The sequence below is a fragment of the Lepidochelys olivacea genome (genome assembly GCF_965140295.1).
Source record: "Lepidochelys olivacea isolate rLepOli2 genome assembly, chromosome: 23".
Taxonomy (NCBI): Eukaryota; Metazoa; Chordata; order Testudines; family Cheloniidae; genus Lepidochelys; species Lepidochelys olivacea.
The window spans coordinates 3,749,850-3,767,184 of NC_140433.1; the positions used below are offsets into that span (position 1 = coordinate 3,749,850).

A 17,335-nucleotide genomic window follows, 5' to 3' on the forward strand; every position below is an offset into this window, starting at 1 on the left:
CACACAGAGCTGTGGTTACACACACACAGAGATCTGTAGTTACACACACACACACAGGTCTGTAGTTACACACACACAGGTCTGTAGTTACACACACACACACAGAGCTGTGGTTACACACACACAGATCTGCAGCTACACATACAAAGCCGAGGTTAGCTGCACACTCACACCCACGGATTTGTTCGCTGCACACCCCCCCCCGCTGTCGCTGTGCGCGCGCAGCCCCCCCCCCTCGCACGGCCCGGGCCGGGGCCGCCCCTCGCTCGCACACCCTGGCGGCCCGTCCGCATGGCCGTTCCCGCGGCCCCCGGCGCCGCTGACGGGCTGGGCCGGGCGCCCGCCGCGCTCTGAGCCGGGATCCGAGCCCGCCCGGGCTCCGGGAGCGCCGCGCCCTGCGCCGCCGCACAGCCTGGGAGGTGAGTCCGGCTGGGGGGCGCCCGCTGGAAAGCGTGACACACACACACAGAGACACACACACACACACAGAGACAGAGACACACACAGACACACACACACAGAGACACAGACACACAGAGACAGAGACACACACACACACACAGACACACACACACACAGAGACACACACACAGAGACACACACACACACACAGACACACAGAGACACACACAGAGAGAGACACACACACACAGACACAAACACACAGACAGAGACACACAGAGACACACACACACACAGACAGAGACACACACACACAGAGACGGGGCTCGGGAAAGTTTCTCGGCTCAGGGGGGCAGGAACAGGGGCTGCCTTTGTGTGCCGGAGCTGCGGGAGTGGGGTGCCCGAGCCCGGCTCCAGGGGAGTGGGGATCGGGGGAGAGTCCCTGGCCGGAGGGGCTGCGTGCTGGGGAGGGGGGATCTGCTCTGGGAAATCTGGGAGGGGGGTGTCCCTGACTGGAGAGGGGGGATCTGCTCTGGGAAATCTGGGAGGGGGGTGTCCCTGACTGGAGAGGGGGGATCTGCTCTGGGAAATCTGGGAGGGGGGTGTCCCTGACTGGAGAGGGGGGATCCGCTCTGGGAAATCTGGGAGGGGGGTGTCCCTGACTGGGGAGTGGAGATCTGCTCTGGGAAATCTGGGAGGGGGGTGTCCCTGACTGGAGAGGGGGGATCTGCTCTGGGAAATCTGGGAGGGGGGTGTCCCTGACTGGAGAGGGGGGATCTGGTCTGGGAAATCTAGGGGGGGGCCTTGGTGGGGGGATCTGCTCTGGGATATCTAGGGGGATCCTTGCTGGGGTGGGTCGTACTGAGGGGGAGGGGGATTTCCTCTAAGAGATCTAGAGGGAATCTCTTGGGGGTGGGGGGAGGGGACTGTGTACGGGAGTGGGAAATCGGCTCTGGGATATCTGGGGGAGGGGGGGGGTCTGTGGCAGGGTGGTTTTGAATGCCGCGCTGGGGGGGGGAGGGCTGTGTGGGTGTTGGAGGTAATTGGGGCTTGCAGGGGAGAGGGTCTAAATCAAGGAAGGGGGGGTCGCATAGGGTGTGTGTGGTCTCGGGGCGGGGGTGAGGGGAGATTTTTGTTGCAGGGCAGTGGGGGAGGGGAGGATTCTGTGTAGGGTCGAGGTTATATGGGGTGGCTGGGAAGTGGACCCCCCCATCTGAGTTCTGCATTGTATTGTATCCATCCATGGGGCAGGGCAGCTGAGCTGGGTTTCACCAACCGTGCAGCACCCGGGACAATGGGAACGGGGCACTGGGGCGGGGCCCAGCCCGGAGGAGGAGGAAGCAGTCTGGAGTGAGGGGCGGGGGGGGGCGCAGAAAAGGGTAATGCCCCGGGGCCTTTCCTAATAGGCTAGAGGCATTTGGACAGTGCTGCCTAGGCGCCCCCTGTTCTGGGGTGACATCCCTAGCCATGCCCCCCGGCCCTGGATTGGCCAGCTCCAGCCGAGAGGTTGAATTTCTGCCCCACACGTGTGGGTCAGAGTTGAAGTTGGGATGGGGGAGGAAGATGAGAAAGAACGCAGGTCCCGGCCACTTGAGCTCAAGGGGAATCTCCAGTGGCTGCTGGCCGCATAGGGGGCTCTGACCTGCAGCGGAGCAGTTCCAGTTCCATCCGTCAGGGGGCAGCACCCCACGCGCACCCCTAGCTCCTGCCACAGGACAGAACCTAGAGATGAATCTCCCACTGCGTGGCTGGCTCCCTGGCGGGAGTGCAGTTGGAGTTAGGGCCCTGCTTTCGCCCCCCCCCCCCGCCCCCCCAGCATAGGGGGTAATTGGAGGCCCCCTGTTCTTTGGCTATTCTCTGCCCCCCAGGGTCCATGGGGGATGGGTCAGGGGTGTGGCCAGAGCATACTGTGTTGTGGCTATGCTCTGCCCCCTGGGCTCATAGAGAGATGAATTGTGAGTTAGAGCAGCTCTGCTCAGCTCTGAGGCTGCTCTAGCTGACATCGGGGACCAGGCAACGAGGTGCCAAGAGGACTTAAAGCCCCCCCCCATCCCTGTTTCTACCACAGGGACAGGGGAACTGAGAACCTGGGCCTTCCCACTCTAGACAGGATTTGCTTCACCTGCCACTGTAATGCAGCCCCCTCTGGGATGCAACCGAGCAGCTGGCGAGCAGTGTCACCACCACAGCGTCTTAGGACAGGAATGGGAGTAGATTCCTGTGTCCTCCTGAGTCCGTGCAAGCCAGCAAATTGCACGTTTCCCGGAGGAGGATGCCTGGCCTGGCCTGGCCTGGCCACCCTTGCTTTTGGGAATGGAAGGATCCCTGTCAAGGAAGGGGTTTGTCCTGGTCCCTTTGCACACGTAGCAGAAGGGCTGGATTCAACCCTGGCTGGTGCCCTGCCTGGAGGGGGCCGTGTCTACAGGGGCCAACTCGTCATCCTGTGATAGGCTCGAGGTCAGGCCACATCATTCAGAGATCTTATGGCCAGAAGGGACCATCCAATCTGCCCCTTTCCACGCCAGAGAACCCCACCCAGGGCGTCCTGCGTCCAGCCCCTATCTGATAGTCGAGCAAGAGCATCTCTTTTAGCGAGACATCCCATCTCCGCTTAGACTCCAAGTGATGGAGAGCCCACCGCGGCCCTGGGTCAGTCCCCCTCCCTGTTCAAAACGGGCGCCTTATTTGCATCCCCGTCCGAATGTGTCTCGCTTGTGGTCTCAGCTGTTTGATCCCGTTCTTCTTTTGTCTGTCGAATTTAATCGCTCCCGGGTATCCGAACTCGCTGTGGAACTGCTTCCAGACCAGGACCAAGCCCCTTCTTAACCGTCCCTTGGATACATTCGCCCGATCTCCTTCAACCCCTGACCGGGAGGCAGGTTTTCCAGACCTGGAACCTTTCAGCAGCTCTTCTTTGCACCCATCCCAGGTTTTGGCATTGTCCTTTCTAAAACGGGGACTCCAAAACGGGATGCAGTATTCCCGTCTCGCTCTCCACTGCTCCCTGTAAAATCGGCCCCTCTCCTTCAGATGCCTTAAAATCGATGCCTTTAACTCCGGGCTGGGCCAGGGTGGCGATGCCAGTCCCAGCAGGGGGTGAGAGAGAGAGAACCAGCTGGCAACGGCCGAGCCGGCTGTTAACCGTTGGGTTTAGCGGTGCCAAGAGCTACCATTCTTGGAAGGAAGCTAGTTTTCAACAGGGTCCAGGAGCAGTGCGGAAAAATCTGTCTCACCGCGTCTCTCTGTCTGTCTTGTTCCCTGGTATTTAAATCATTAAAGCAAGCAAATGGGCAGTGTAGACCCAGAAAACCTTTGGGGGGGGCCCCCAAGCGTGGGGCACTGAGATGTTGGGAGACTGTTGGAAGGCTCCTGGGTGCAAGGTGCTGGATGGGATGACCCTGGGGTGGCGGGCTGAGGGGCCCTGGGCATGGGGACAGGGCGATCTGTCCTGGATGCGGTCACTGGGCTGGGTTGGGTGACCGCTGGGCTGGGTTAGATGGCCCTGGCATGGGGCGCTAGTCTGGGTCAGGTGCCCATGGCTGGCACAGCACGCTTAGGGCAGGCAGGAGTAACTTGCCCTGAAGATCCACTCTCCGAAGACTGACGCCAGCCTGGTTCCCCCCGTGGCCGTTGGTTTGGCTTCTTGCAGAGTGTGCACATGCTGCTGGCCAGACCCCCAGCGACCCTCGGGGCTGGAGCAAGAGAGTTCATCTGAGGTCAGGCTTGGCCACCACAGCAGGAGCCACAGACGTGGATGGAAGGAAGGAAGGAAGGAAGGGAAGCTCAACTCTGCCCTCGCTTTGTCTGTCTGTATCCGCCCAGGCCAGTCCGCGCGGAGGAAGGTCTCTTCACGAGCGGAGGTCGTTCGCATTTGTCCGTTCTGGGACAGACTCTCCCAGGGAGCAGATTCGGACCCTGAAAGCCCTTGGTGGGGTTAGGTTTGGGACACTTCAGATGACAATCTGGAGTCACACTGGTGGAGTTGACCCACGTCGGGGGTGGAGGGAGGCCGCTAGACTTGCAGCCGGAGGACTTGAACCCAGGGCCTTCAACGCGCCAGATCTCCGTTGCTAAAGCAAAAGGACTAACTCGCAGCTGGCGGCTCTAGTAGGTTGTTATCCTCCGGTGGAGGCAGCCAACATGCAGTTTGCCAGCGTCTTCCAGGAGCAGAATCCGGTTCCTTCTGTTGGAGCATGCCAAAGTGCTTTGCTGGCCAAACCCCACCAGCCCGGTTCTGACCTGGCTTCTGCTGACGGCAGCCAAAACCCCGGCCTCTGCGTGACGTCAAGGGATTTTTGCCTTCGTGTGTGCAGCTGCTGGAAAGCAGCCACCTCTGGGGTGGAGTGCGGCGACTGTTGTGCACCAGCTGCTGGGTGGCGCAATGATTAGGAATGAAGGCAAACGTACCAAGCTGGGAGGCAGGGTGGTTCCGACCCAACCAGATCTGCGCTTCGCGTCGGTCCGTGGGCTGCCTTGGTGGAGTGGTCTAGTGGTAAGAGTACGGGACTCAGAGTCAGGAGTCCCGAGTTCCATCTCCAAGGGGAGTGGGGTCTAGTGGTGAGAGCAGGAGATGGGCCGTCAGGAGGTCTCAGGTCGCTCCCAAGCTGTGGGAAGGGGTGATGCCTAGTGGTTAGAGCACAGGGCTGCATGTCAACAGAGCTGACTTTCCTTCCTGTGTCTCCCAGGGACGTGTGGTCTAGTGGTGAGAGCAAGGGTGAGCGTGGGTGTCAGGACACCTGGGTTCTTTGCACGGCTCTGTGAGGAGAGTGGGATCTAGTGGCTGCGATTGGGAACCAGGAGTCCTGGTTCCCATTTCCTGATTCTGCCACCGATTTTTCTTTGCGGCGCTGGGGGAGTCACTCCCGGTCCCTGCGCTTACACTGCCGTGTGTGTGTGTGTGTGTGTGTAAAACAACCCTGGCCCGATGGAAGCCCTTTGAGAGGATCATGGGATGCAAACCTCTGGGAGTGAAAGTTTTCCCCCTTTTTCCTGCCCTCTCGGTTCAGGGCATGTCTGTGCATTGCATGTGTTTGGTAATTTTGGGCACCCTGCCCAGTTTGTGTTTGATCCCACGCCCCAGTGTTCGCCATCCCAGAACCCTTTGCGTCCAGAGCGGGGCACGCTCTGGAAGCGTCGCTAAATGACAGCCGGACCTTTTCTTCCTCGCCGGCGGTTACACGGGGCTGCCAGAAAGTGATGAGGTGCTATAGGGTGTGTGGATGTGACATATGTTATGGCAGTGGGTAGAAGCTCTGAGCAAGACCGCACGGTGCTAGGCGCTGCGCAGACGTGAGGCAGGACATGCTGGGGATCACGGCCTGGCTCAGTTGTGGGCACTGGGGGCAGAGAAGGAGCAGGCATGGATATTCTCTGCTTCCTTCCCAGTCGTGGGGTCTCACGTGTTTCCTGGTGGGCAGGTCCTTGCTGGATGAATCACCGCTCTGTGCCTCAGTTTCCCAGCAGTAAAACTGGGATAATACTATAAGACCCAACACAACTGAGGGACTGGGAGGATTGAGTTCGAATGAGCTTGAGTGGATCAACCAGAGGATAGGACCCAGGAGACCTGAGGTATTTTGATACAGCCGCTGGTCTCTTCCTTTTCCCTCCCGTCCTTTGTCTGTCTTGGTTATTTAGCCTGGAAGCTCTTTGGGAGAGGGTCTGTCTCTGGCGCCATGTTGTGCAGCTCCTAGCACACTGGGGCCCCGATCTCGGTGGTGATACAAACACAATCTGCCAGCTGGGCAAATCTCTAGTGTGTCCTTTGTCTGCTTAGGCTGGATAGCTCTCCACTTTGTCTGTGCAGCCCTGGGTGCCACGGGGCCCTGTGTTCTGCGAGGCCTCTGGGTGCTAAGATCCTACCTGGAATAAGAACCCCGTAGGCACGGCTGGGTCTGTGGGTGCTTTCCAGCTCGTTGGCTCTGAAAGGGATAATTGTGAACCCGGAAATCCCCTGTCTGATTCTAGTCCGGGCAACTCCTGTGAACCAAGGCTCCCAGCTGCTTCTGCAGTATGGACATGCCTGCACAGGGAGGTCAGCTTGTGGCAGACTGGGGAGGGGTGGGGGAGGTCACAGGCCGGTTAGATAGAGGATGGGGGTTGTGATGGTGGAAGGGGTGGAACTGGGCGGCAGGACACCTGGGTTCTAGGCCCGTCTCCCAGGAGGAGAGGGGGATCTAGTGGATAGAGCAGGGTCAGGACTCCTTATCCTGGTTCTTATCCTGACTCTGGGAGGGGAGTGGTTAAAGCAGGAGCAGGATTGGCTGTCAGGTCTGATCTGCTTTTAGAGTGGGTTAGGCCCCCGAGATTTCTATTTTGTGGGAAATTGCGACATTTTTGGGGGGAAAAACTTCGCTCTGCATCAGAACGAAATTCCAAGGAATCATGACTTCAGAGAACAGGAGGACTTGTGGCACCTTAGAGACTAACAAATTTTTTAGAGCATAAGCTTTCGTGGGTTACAGCTCACTTCATCGGATGCATAGCATGGAACGTATAGTAAGAAGACATATATCTACATACAGAGAAGGTGGAGGTTGCCATACAAACTGTCAGAGGCTAATTAATTAAGATGAGCTATTATCAGCAGGAGAAAAAAACTTTTGTAGTGATAATCAAGATGGCCCATTTTGAGAGTTGGCAAGGTGTGAGGATACTTAACATGGGGAAATCGATTCAATATGTGTAATGACCCAGCCACTCCCAGTCTCTATTCAAGCCCAAGTTAATGGTATCTAGTTTGCATATTAATTCAAGCTCAGCAGTTTCTCGTTGGAGTCTGTTTTTGAAGCTTTTCTGTTGCAGAATCGCCACCCTTAAGTCTGTTACTGAGTGGCCAGGGAGGTTGACGTGTTCTCCTACCGGTTTTTGAACGTTATGATTCCTGATGTCAGATTTGTGTCCATTTATTCTTTTGCGTAGAGAGTTTTTTTCGCCGGCTGATAACAGCTCATCGTAATTAATTAGCCTCTTACAGTTTGTATGGCAACTCCCACCTTCTCTGTATGTAGATACACATCTTCGTACTGGATGTTCCATTCTATGCATCTGATGACGTGGAAAGCTTATGCTCTAATAAATGTGTCCGTCTCTAAGGTGCCACAAATCCTCCTGTTCTTTTTGCGGATACAGACTAACACGGTGGCTGCTCTGAAACCTGTCACGGATTCTGAGGATGTTCAGTTCGGGGCCATGGAGACATGTCATGGGGACTCTGATCTGATATTTAATATGATAGCTGTGTTACAGCCCCTTGCCTGGGCACTGCACCTTGGGATGATGGGAGGGCGTCCCAGTGATGCAGAGCACTTCCTCGGTGGGATCTTTAACTTCTGTTGGGCCACCCAACCTGGACAAATCTAGGGACCAGATAAAAACTAGCTCACTGGCTGTCTAGGTTGGGGGCTGACAAATGATCCTCGTAAAAGAAGTAGAAACACCAACTAACAATAACGTTGGGGTTCTTTTTACTTCCCTTCTGGTTTATGTAATCCTTAGGGTCATGCTCAGTCCATGTTTCCAAGGATTTCTCGGAAAACATGACGGCTAGAAACTCAAGCAAGCTAGATTTATTAGAAATCCCATGACTCCAGAAGCTAGGGCCTTATGGGAAGCACCAAATATCTTCACACACCACACCCTCTTCTTTTTATGCATTCGATCCTTCCTCTTGGGGTTTCTTTGTTTGGAACAATAGGGAGGACGGGTTTTGCTTCGTCTTTGTCACTGTCATTGACAGTGGAGCTGTGACAATATGGCAGGTGCTGTACAATATCCAGAGAGATGCAGTTTTAGCTTCGGGGCGTGGCCAGAGCGCTGCGCTGTGGCTGTTCTTTGCCCCCCAGGGCCCATAGGAGGCAGCTCCTAGGAGCCTGAAGCAAGGATGACAGGATTCCTTTGGGCCCCCTTTGCATTCCCTGTATTTTGAGCCCTTTCTGGTCCACTTGGTGCAGCCTCAGGGCTGCTCTAACGCATGTTGCACCCCTTCTGGGCCCTGGGGAGCAGAGAATAGTCACAGTGCAGAGCGCTCCGGCCCTGATCGACCCCTACTTCCGGGGCTGTGAGCAGGGCCCTTACACCAGTTCCCGGCAGACCAGGGAGGCCCCCTGTGGGTGGGAGAGCCTCACAAGGGGACCTGAGCATGACTGAGAACCAGGACCAAGGTGTCCGTGAAAACCAAAGACCCAAGAACCGATTCCCAGCCAAGCCCAAGTTTGCTCTCGGCCGCTCCAGCGGAAATCCGGAGTGAGCACGCGGCAGTGACTGGATTCCCACTCCAAAGCCTGCCGCTGGCAGAAAGAACGTGGCCCATGGAGGGTGTCCCATTTGACCTTATTAGGGGATATTTCCCCCCACTCTTTCTGTTTTAAGCCTGGGGATTTGGGTGGGGGAATCTGGAAAAAGGAATTAGCTCAGGAATGCGACTCTGGCACCCGACCCGAGGGAACTGCTGGGAGTGAGTGTAAACCCACCCCGGTTTCTGTGCACAGAGCAGGCATCCCCTCCACCGCCGCCCTGCTGGCAGGCAGCTGGGCCTCACGCCCTTCCCTGGGTCGTTGAACCCCCTTGCTTCTCCTGTTGCTGTTTGTCTTGTGGTACCACCCTGATCAGGAGTTGCGGGTCGTGCTAGGCGCAGCGTGGCCTAGTGGATCGAGTGCTAGACTGGGACACAGGAAACCTGGGTTGTGTTTTCCGCTGGGTGACTTTGGGAAAGTCACTGGCCCCTCCGTGCCTCAATTTACCCAAATGCGGCTAATGGTGCTGACCTCCTTAGTAAAGTTCTTTTGAAACGTGACTGCTAACGGGAGTTAACAGGGAGGCAACCACACTGCTGTGCTGGGCACTGGGGAGAACTCAGAACCCTCCGGGGAATGAAGCTCTGGAACAGGCGTCCAAGGGAGGTTGTGGGATCCCCGTCACTGGAGGCTTTTAAGAACAGCTGGAAAAACCCCTGTCAGGGCTGGTCTAGGTTAACTCGGTCCGGCCTCAGCGCAGGGGGCTGGACGCGATCACCTCTCGGGGTCCCTTCCAGCCCGACGGTTCTATGATGAAAAGCGCTAGGGATCGCAATTGCCCTCCTCACAACGGCCGTGGGAAACAGGGAAGGATCCTCCTGCTCCCTGTATAGGTGGGGAAACTGAGGCAGACGGGACTCCCCATCAGGTTGGTTTTCTGGTTACTGCACTGGGCTGGGCTTGAAGAGATCTGGGTTGTATTCCTGGCGCTGCCACAGACTCGCTATGGGATCTAGGGCCCTTCGTGTCTCTTTGGGCCTCAGTTTCCCCATGGGGTGGGGAAGTTACTCCGGATTAAGGTAGGGTGTGAACTAAAAACACAGTAGCTCCCCATGCACCAAGTGAAGTCCCTTTTTCCGAGTCAGCTTATTCCGCTTCCGAAGGGGATCGGACCGGAAGTTCTTTGGGTCGGGGCTGGCTCTGGCTTTGTGCAGCACCCCGCACGGTGGGGCCCCAATCTTAGCTGGGACCTCTAGGTGCTACCGTAATATACCTAATAGTTGCTCCACCTGTAACCCCAGACCTGACCCTCTGCTGCAGCCTGCCTGATGGGGGCCATGATCTCAGCTGCACAATTGGTCAGAGGGTTTCTGGGGTTTGGGTCATAGAATCATAGAATATCAGGGTTGGAAGGGACCTCAGGAGGTCATCTAGTCCAACCCCCTGCTCAAAGCAGGACCAATTCCCAGTTAAATCATCCCAGCCAGGGCTTTGTCAAGCCTGACCTTAAAAACCTCTAAGGAAGGAGATTCTACCACCTCCCTAGGTAACGCATTCCAGTGTTTCACCACCCTCTTAGTGAAAAAGTTTTTCCTAATATCCAATCTAAACCTCCCCCACTGCAACTTGAGACCATTACTCCTCGTTCTGTCATCTGCTACCATTGAGAACAGCCTAGAGCCATCCTCTTTGGAACCCCCTTTCAGGTAGTTGAAAGCAGCTATCAAATCCCCCCTCATTCTTCTCTTCTGCAGGCTAAACAATCCCAGCTCCCTCAGCCTCTCCTCATAACTCATGTGTTCCAGTCCCCTAATCATTTTTGTTGCCCTTCGCTGGACTCTCTCCAATTTATCCACATCCTTGTAGTGTGGGGCCCAAAACTGGACACAGTACTCCAGATGAGGCCTCACCAATGTCGAATAGAGGGGAACGATCACGTCCCTCGATCTGCTCGCTATGCCCCTACTTATACATCCCAAAATGCCATTGGCCTTCTTGCCAACAAGGGCACACTGCTGACTCATATCCAGCTTCTCGTCCACTGTCACCCCTAGGTCCTTTTCCGCAGAACTGCTGCCGAGCCATTCGGTCCCTAGTCTGTAGCTGTGCATTGGGTTCTTCCGTCCTAAGTGCAGGACCCTGCACTTATCCTTATTGAACCTCATCAGATTCCTTTTGGCCCAATCTTCCAATTGGTCTAGGTCCTTCTGTATCCTATCCCTCCCCTCCAGCGTATCTACCACTCCTCCCAGTTTAGTATCATCCGCAAATTTGCTGAGAGTGCAATCCACACCATCCTCCAGATCATTTATGAAGATCATTGGGGTCATTGGGGTGTATCTTGCCTAATCAATTCCCAGCCATCGCCGGGGCATTGGGGGCACCTGTTGCTCCTGGCCGTGGCAGGTGACGCATAATTGTTGAAACTCCTGAGGCTTGAAGTGCTTTGGTCGGGCTGAAGTCGCTGGGCTCAGAATAGGCTGCATTGTGTTGCCGGCCTGTGTTGATTGTGTCCCGGTCCATGGAGATGAATAGGGGGAAGCAGGAATTAAAGCCGTAGGCCCGCCCGGCAGGCAGCAGGCATGAACGGTGCCAGCTTTCGCCAGCTTCTTGCAGCCCCAGGAAAGTGGGAAGGATGCGGGGGGGGTGGCAGGGCGGAAGGGCTGCTTGATATGATTGTGATGCACTCCTCCGCAGGGGCTGGCAGCCAGGCAATCCTGACCTGGTTCCAACCCCGCCAGACGGCGGCCCGGCTGATTGGCATGGAGGCGTGAGAGTCCTTGTGGCAGGCCGGTTCCTGACGGGCCTCTGCCCCCTCCGATGAGCTCCCACAGTCTGCCCCTAGGAAGCTGGGAGGGTGCAAGCCGCTGTTCACACCAGTTTGCACGAGGGGGAGTTGGCGTCCACCCCACACGGCACAGTTTGCACGAGGAGGGATTGCCCCAGCACGTTGCAGCAGAATTTGCACGGTGTGGGTTGCACCAACACCATGCTGTTTGCACGAGAGGGGGTTGCACCAACAGGCTGCAGTGCATTTTGTACAAGAAGGGTTGCCCCAGCAGCACCAGCATAGTGCAATTTGCACGAGGGGGACTTGCAGCAATGCTGTGCAGTGCAGTTTGCATCGTGTAGGTTGCACCAGCACTGTGCAATGCAGTTTGCACGAGGGGGGAATTGCACCAGGACCTCGCAATGCAGTTTGCATGGTCTGAGTTGCACCATCACGGCACAGTTTGCACCAGCGGTTAATGATGCTTCCACGGGGAGGCAAAGGGAAGTGCTAATGCCCTCCTTGTTCTCAGCCTAGACTGCTTCCTTGGCTAAACTAGCTTTCCTGGTAGCAGTGGCAGTTAGTGGCTGAGCACCGGGCATGAGGGACCCAGCTGTGCCTCACGTAGAGGGGCCCGATTCCCTGTCTCTCTGCCCCTGGAGCAACATCTGCAGCAGAGCAAAAGGCCGCCCAGCTCAGCCAGGCTGCGTTTGCACCGGTGCAGGGAAAGGGCGACACGAGGATCAGCCCCCCGCAGGCAAGTGCACGTCCCAGTCTGCAGCAGAAAGGTGCCTCCGTGTCCGTGAGGCCGTGGATTCACCTTGGGTTCTTCCCCCGCTTGCGTCAGACGAGGCTTGGTCCTGTTGGCAGAGCCTGGGGGACACTTGCCCTGGGTCCGTAAAGTGGTCTGCGCCTCGCTGCATTTTGCACTGAGTGGCTCGTGCTTCCGTTGTGCCCACGGGGTTGTTTTTCTCCATGCAGTGCCGAGATGCAGCCCCCTCTGGGGTGGGCAGCTGTTCATGCAGGCCTTCCCCGTGCAGTGCCGAGATGCAGCCCCCTCTGGGGTGGGCAGCTGTTCATGCAGGCCTTCCCCGTGCAGTGCCGAGATGAAGCCGCCTCTGGGGTGGGCAGCTGTTCATGCAGGCCTTCCCCGTGCAGTGCCGAGATGCAGCCCGCTCTGGGGTGAGGCATGGCAGCTGTTCGTACAGGGCTTGCTCACCTGATGCTGAAATGCAGCCGCTTCTGGGGTTGGGCATGGAGGATGTTTAACCACCATCCTACAGAGAGCTTCTGTTAGGCGCGAGAGGGAAGAATAATCTGGTATCCAACTGAAATTTGGTAAATGACCCAGGCCCTTCCCCCCGAGGAAGATCATCAAATCCAATCCAAACCTGAATGTTTCTACTCAAGTGTGGACTGTGGGTTTGAGCAAAGCGGTTGTGAGACTCCTGGTTTGTTCCCAGCTCTGGGCGGGGAGTGGGGTCTAGTGCTTTGAGCAGACAGGGCTGGGAATCAGGACTCCTGGGTCCTATTGCCAGGCCTGGGAGGGGCCCTGCACTTGTTTTGCAAGCTAAGCAGGGTCCAAGCCAATCGGTATCAGAGAAATGTCCAACTGGAAGGGACTTTGGGAGGTCATCAGGTTCAGCCCCCTGCGCCGGGGTAGGGCCATGTAAACCTAGACCAGCCCCGACAGGGGTTTGTCCAGTCTGTTCCTAAAAACCTCCAGTGACCGGGATCCCACGACCTCTCTGGGGAGCCTGTTCCAGAGCTTCACTCCCCGGAGAGCTGGAAAGTTTGTCCTGATATCTCACCTCAATCTCTCTCCCTGCAGATTAAGCCCATTGCATCTTGTTCTGCCTCCAGTGGACGTGGAGAACAGCTGATCCCTGTCCTCTTTACAACACCAATTAACGTATTAATTGTTCTCAGGTCCCCCCTCAGCCTTCTTTCCCACAGACTAAATCTACCCACGTTTTTTAACCTCTCCTCCTAGGGCAGGTTTGCTAAACCTTGGATCCTTTTTGTGGCTCTCCTCTGGCCTCTCTCCAATTTGCCCACGTCTCTCCTAAAGCGCGGCGCCCAGAACTGGACACCGTAGCCTCACCGGTGCTGAGTCGCGCAGGACAGTGACCTCCCGTGTCTTGCGTACGACGCTCCTGTTAACACACCCAGAATGATGCTAGCTTTTTTTGCAACTGCTTCTCCTTGTTGACTCATATTCAGTTTGTGATCCACTCCAACGCCCAGATCCTTTCCGGCAGCACGACCCCCTAGCCGGTTATTCCCCATTTTCCATCTGATTTTTCCTTCCAACGTGACGTTCTTTGCGCTTGTCTTTATTGAAGTTCATCCTGTAGATTTCAGACCGAGTCTCCGATTTGTCCTGGTCATTTTCAATTCTAATCCTGCCCTGCAAAGTGTGCACCACCCCTCCCAGCTTGGTGTCATCTGCAGCTTGTATAACCAGGACTCTCCGCTCCATTATCCGAGTCACTGAGGAAAATATTGACCAGTGCCGGGCCCAGGACTGACCCCTGTGGCACCCACTACGCCCTCCCACTTTGACAGTGACCTGTTGATTCCTCCTTTTTGAGGTCGGTCTTTCCACCAGTTGTGCGCCCACCGGACAGCGATTTGATCGAGAAGACCCACGGTTCCCCCATTTGCTTGTGAGACTGTCATGCGGGACTGTGTCAAAAGCCTTAGTCGAATCAAGCGATTTCATGTCTACAGCTTCCCACTCGGCCAGCGACCCTGCCGAAGAAAGGAATTAGGTGGGTTTGGGATGATTTGCTCTTGACAAAGCCAGGCTGGCTATTGCTTATCACCCCGTTATCCTCTAGGTGTTTGCAAATTAATTGTTTAATAATTGGTTCTGGTATCTTCCCAGGTTTCAGAGTTAGGCTGGCTGGTCTGTAATCCCCTGGTCCTATTTGGTCCCCTTTTTAAAGACAGATGCTATGTCTGCCCTTCTCTGGAGAACAGTCTGCAGGGGACGTGGCCCAGGATGATGTGTGACTCGGTATTGTCTCCCTCTCTGTGCAGGACGTCCGTCGGAGACCACAGCACCATGCCTGAGGGAGCTCGTCGGGGCAGCAACAAGAAAGCAGGCAATCAAGGTTGGTGCCTGGGGCCCCCACGTGATGTGACCCCCTCCAAGGGGCAGCCTCTCCTGTGGGGGCTGGACGCAGAGCTCCCGGGCTGATGAGATGGTCTGCTCCGCCCGCAGACGGGATGGGTTACTGCACAGAGCAGAGAAGGGGAGGCAGGACTCCTGGGTCCTATTCTCCGGTGTGGGAGGGGAGTGAGGTCTAGTAGCTAGAGTGGGCGGATTGGGAGTTTGGACTGCTGGGATCTTTTCCCAGCTGTGGGAGGGGAGAGGGGTTTAATGGGTTAGAGTGGGGGGGCCTGGGAGCCAGGACTCCTGGGTTTTATTCCCAGCTTTGCCACTGATTTGCTGGCTGACCTTGGGCAAATCCCCGGGGCCCCCCCCTTCCACATGCCTCAGTTTCCCCATCTGTCAGATGGGGGCACAGTGATTGCGAGTTGCTTCACGGGCTCCTTGTCTCTCTTCTTCCCACGCTCTTTTTTATTCCCTCTTCCCAGCAGCCCCTGAACAATCTCCCCATCCCTAACCCACTACCACCCCCCGCCTTCTTCAAAGCCCTTCTTGAGACCTGCCCCGTGTTTTGTTCACTCGGACGATGAGCGTCTCCCAGCTGCGCCTGCAGATCCCCGTGCTCAGGGGTGGCCCTACGTAAACAGAGCTGAATAATAACGGCAGCAGCGGATGGGGTTTTCCGTTGCACCCAGGCTGCAGCCCACTTCTCAGAGCTGAGTAACCCACCCCAGCAGAGGGAAGGAGCCAATCTTAGCTCAGATGAGGAAGAGAGGGGCTCCGGGTGGATGGGGGGTGAGTTAGAGCAGCCCAGGGGCTGCTCTGCCTGACACTGGAGGTCAGGCAGGACCCAGAACACATAGAGCAAAGGGAATCAAAGCGACCTCCCCACACCCCAGCCCAGAGCTCAGTGACTGGGGCGGGGGAGGGGGGGCGGGCCTGACTCTCAGGCCCAAAGATGCGGATCCCGGCCCGAATGGGGCAGCCAGAGGAGGAGGCGACTGGGGATGCAGTGATGGGGCAGGAGGGTCAAAGCTGGAGTCATGGACTCCATGCCGGGCCGGGCATCGGCCAGTCCCACCCGCCTCCCTTCCAGTGAGTGGTGGGCCGGGGTTAGAATAATAAACGTCCAGGCTTCATGCAGCCGGTTGGATCGAGGAGGCCCCCAATGGGGAGACAAAAGCAAACAGGTCCTACAAGGGCTTCCGCATTCCTGGCAGTCTTGGCAAGAGGAGCCTGGTGGGTGGGGGGGTGGATGGGCCCTTTAAGGGATTGAATTTAACCCTTCCCCTGCCGTTGAAACTGACAAGAGACAAGCAGAGAACCCCATCCAACCTGTCTGCATTGAAGCTGGACCCTCCCCCCCCATTGGAAAGAATCAGGGTGGGGGCTTTTAAAGGGGAAACTGAGGCACGATGCCAGGGCGCACGGAGATGGCCAGGCAGTGCCGGCGCCCCCCGGTGTCCCGCCCGTTTCCTGCGATCTGTGCAGGTTCCACTTCCTTCCGCCGAAGTGTCGCTTGCAGTCGGTTCCTCTCTCTGGCTCTGTGGCTGCTGCTCGTTTTGAATCACCTGCTCGCTGGCTGCAACGGAAAAGGCCAGAGAGATGTAAACTGTCAGGAGGGGCCAGATCCCCGGCTGGTGTCAACGGGCGTCGCTCCATTGGAGTCCATGGGGCCAGCAGACCCCGACCCCAGGCCTCCTGCTGCCAGAGTTGTGTTCCTACTGACCCCTCCTGGAGCATGGGCAATGAGGGAGGGTGAAGGGTCTGCATATTTGTGCCACCATAGATGGCAGGCAGTGTTGCCTTGTGGATAGTGCGCTGGACTGGTGTTCGGGAGACCCGGGCTCCATTCCCGGCTCTGTTGCTGGGGGCCTTTGAGGAAGTCCCTTCCCCTTTCTGTGCCTCAGTTTCTCCATCGGTAGAACGGAGCGCTCTGAGATCAGCCGATGATGAGCGCTGCGGAGGTATTGTTATACTGCTGTCTGTGTGCCACTCCCCACGGCTGTTCAAATCCACTCTGGGCGCGTGTGCGTAATTCTCCATAGTTCTCTGTGCATGGAGAGGGGGGGCCGCGCATGCCGAGAGGTGTTTGTTCACCGGCGCATGGGCACAGTGCTGGGTTGGGACGCGTGTGTGCGTGCATGGAGGGGTGGGGGGTGCGTGCACGGAGTGGCCTTGAATTGTGTGCGCGTGGCTGGGGCGGCCGTGTACACGTACAGGGAGATGTGTGCATAGAGGCATTTGTGCATCCGGGTGCTTAACCGGTGGTGGGCTTGTGTAATATGTGCGTGGTGGCGTGGGCGTGCACCAGGGGCGTGCATGAGTGGTGGGTGAGTGCATGGGAAAAGTTCATCTGTGCACAAACGCATGGTGTGTGTGTCTGGGGGGGCACATCGGGGGTGCCTAGAGGGCTGTGTGGGTACAGTGGGGTGTGCATGCCCAGAGGGGGCGTGCGCATGTGCAAGGGGTGTGCATGTGTGCACACAGGAGGGGGGGTGTGCATAGAGAGTTGTGTGCATTGAGGTGTGTGCAAGCACGGAGGTGTGGGTGGGTGGGCGCACGCAGGGGTGTGTGCTTAGTGGTGGGGGTGTGTGGGGGTGTGCATGCAGACAGGGATCCGTGTATATAACACATAAAGAGAGATGAGAGACATGGGCTCATGCCACAGGACCAGCCCCGAGCTGCCCCGGGGCTGTCTGAATCCAGGGCCCCGTCTCTAATGTGTATTTTTGTGCAAACCTTTTCCTGAGCGGCTGAGCTCAGTGTGTGCAAAGCCTCTCCTCCCACAATGCAACACAAACCACAGCC

General features: G+C 56.9%; 1 protein-coding gene across 2 annotated transcripts in view; it reads left to right on the plus strand.

Moving 5' to 3' along the window:
* The first annotated feature begins 275 nt into the window (after nt 1-275).
* Nucleotides 276-17,335, plus strand: part of PLEKHG2 (pleckstrin homology and RhoGEF domain containing G2) — a 45,723-nt gene continuing 28,663 nt past the window's right edge. Inside the window, exons 1-3 of one of the 2 annotated variants that reach the window (XM_084612625.1) lie at nt 284-419; nt 13,400-14,180; nt 14,452-14,525. In XM_084612625.1, the coding sequence (XP_084468751.1) occupies nt 14,477-14,525 (49 nt within the window). In that variant the 5' untranslated portion in view covers nt 284-419; nt 13,400-14,180; nt 14,452-14,476. Of the gene's footprint in view, nt 420-13,399; nt 14,181-14,451; nt 14,526-17,335 lie in introns of both variants that reach the window. The other variant, XM_084612626.1, reaches the window with a different exon arrangement.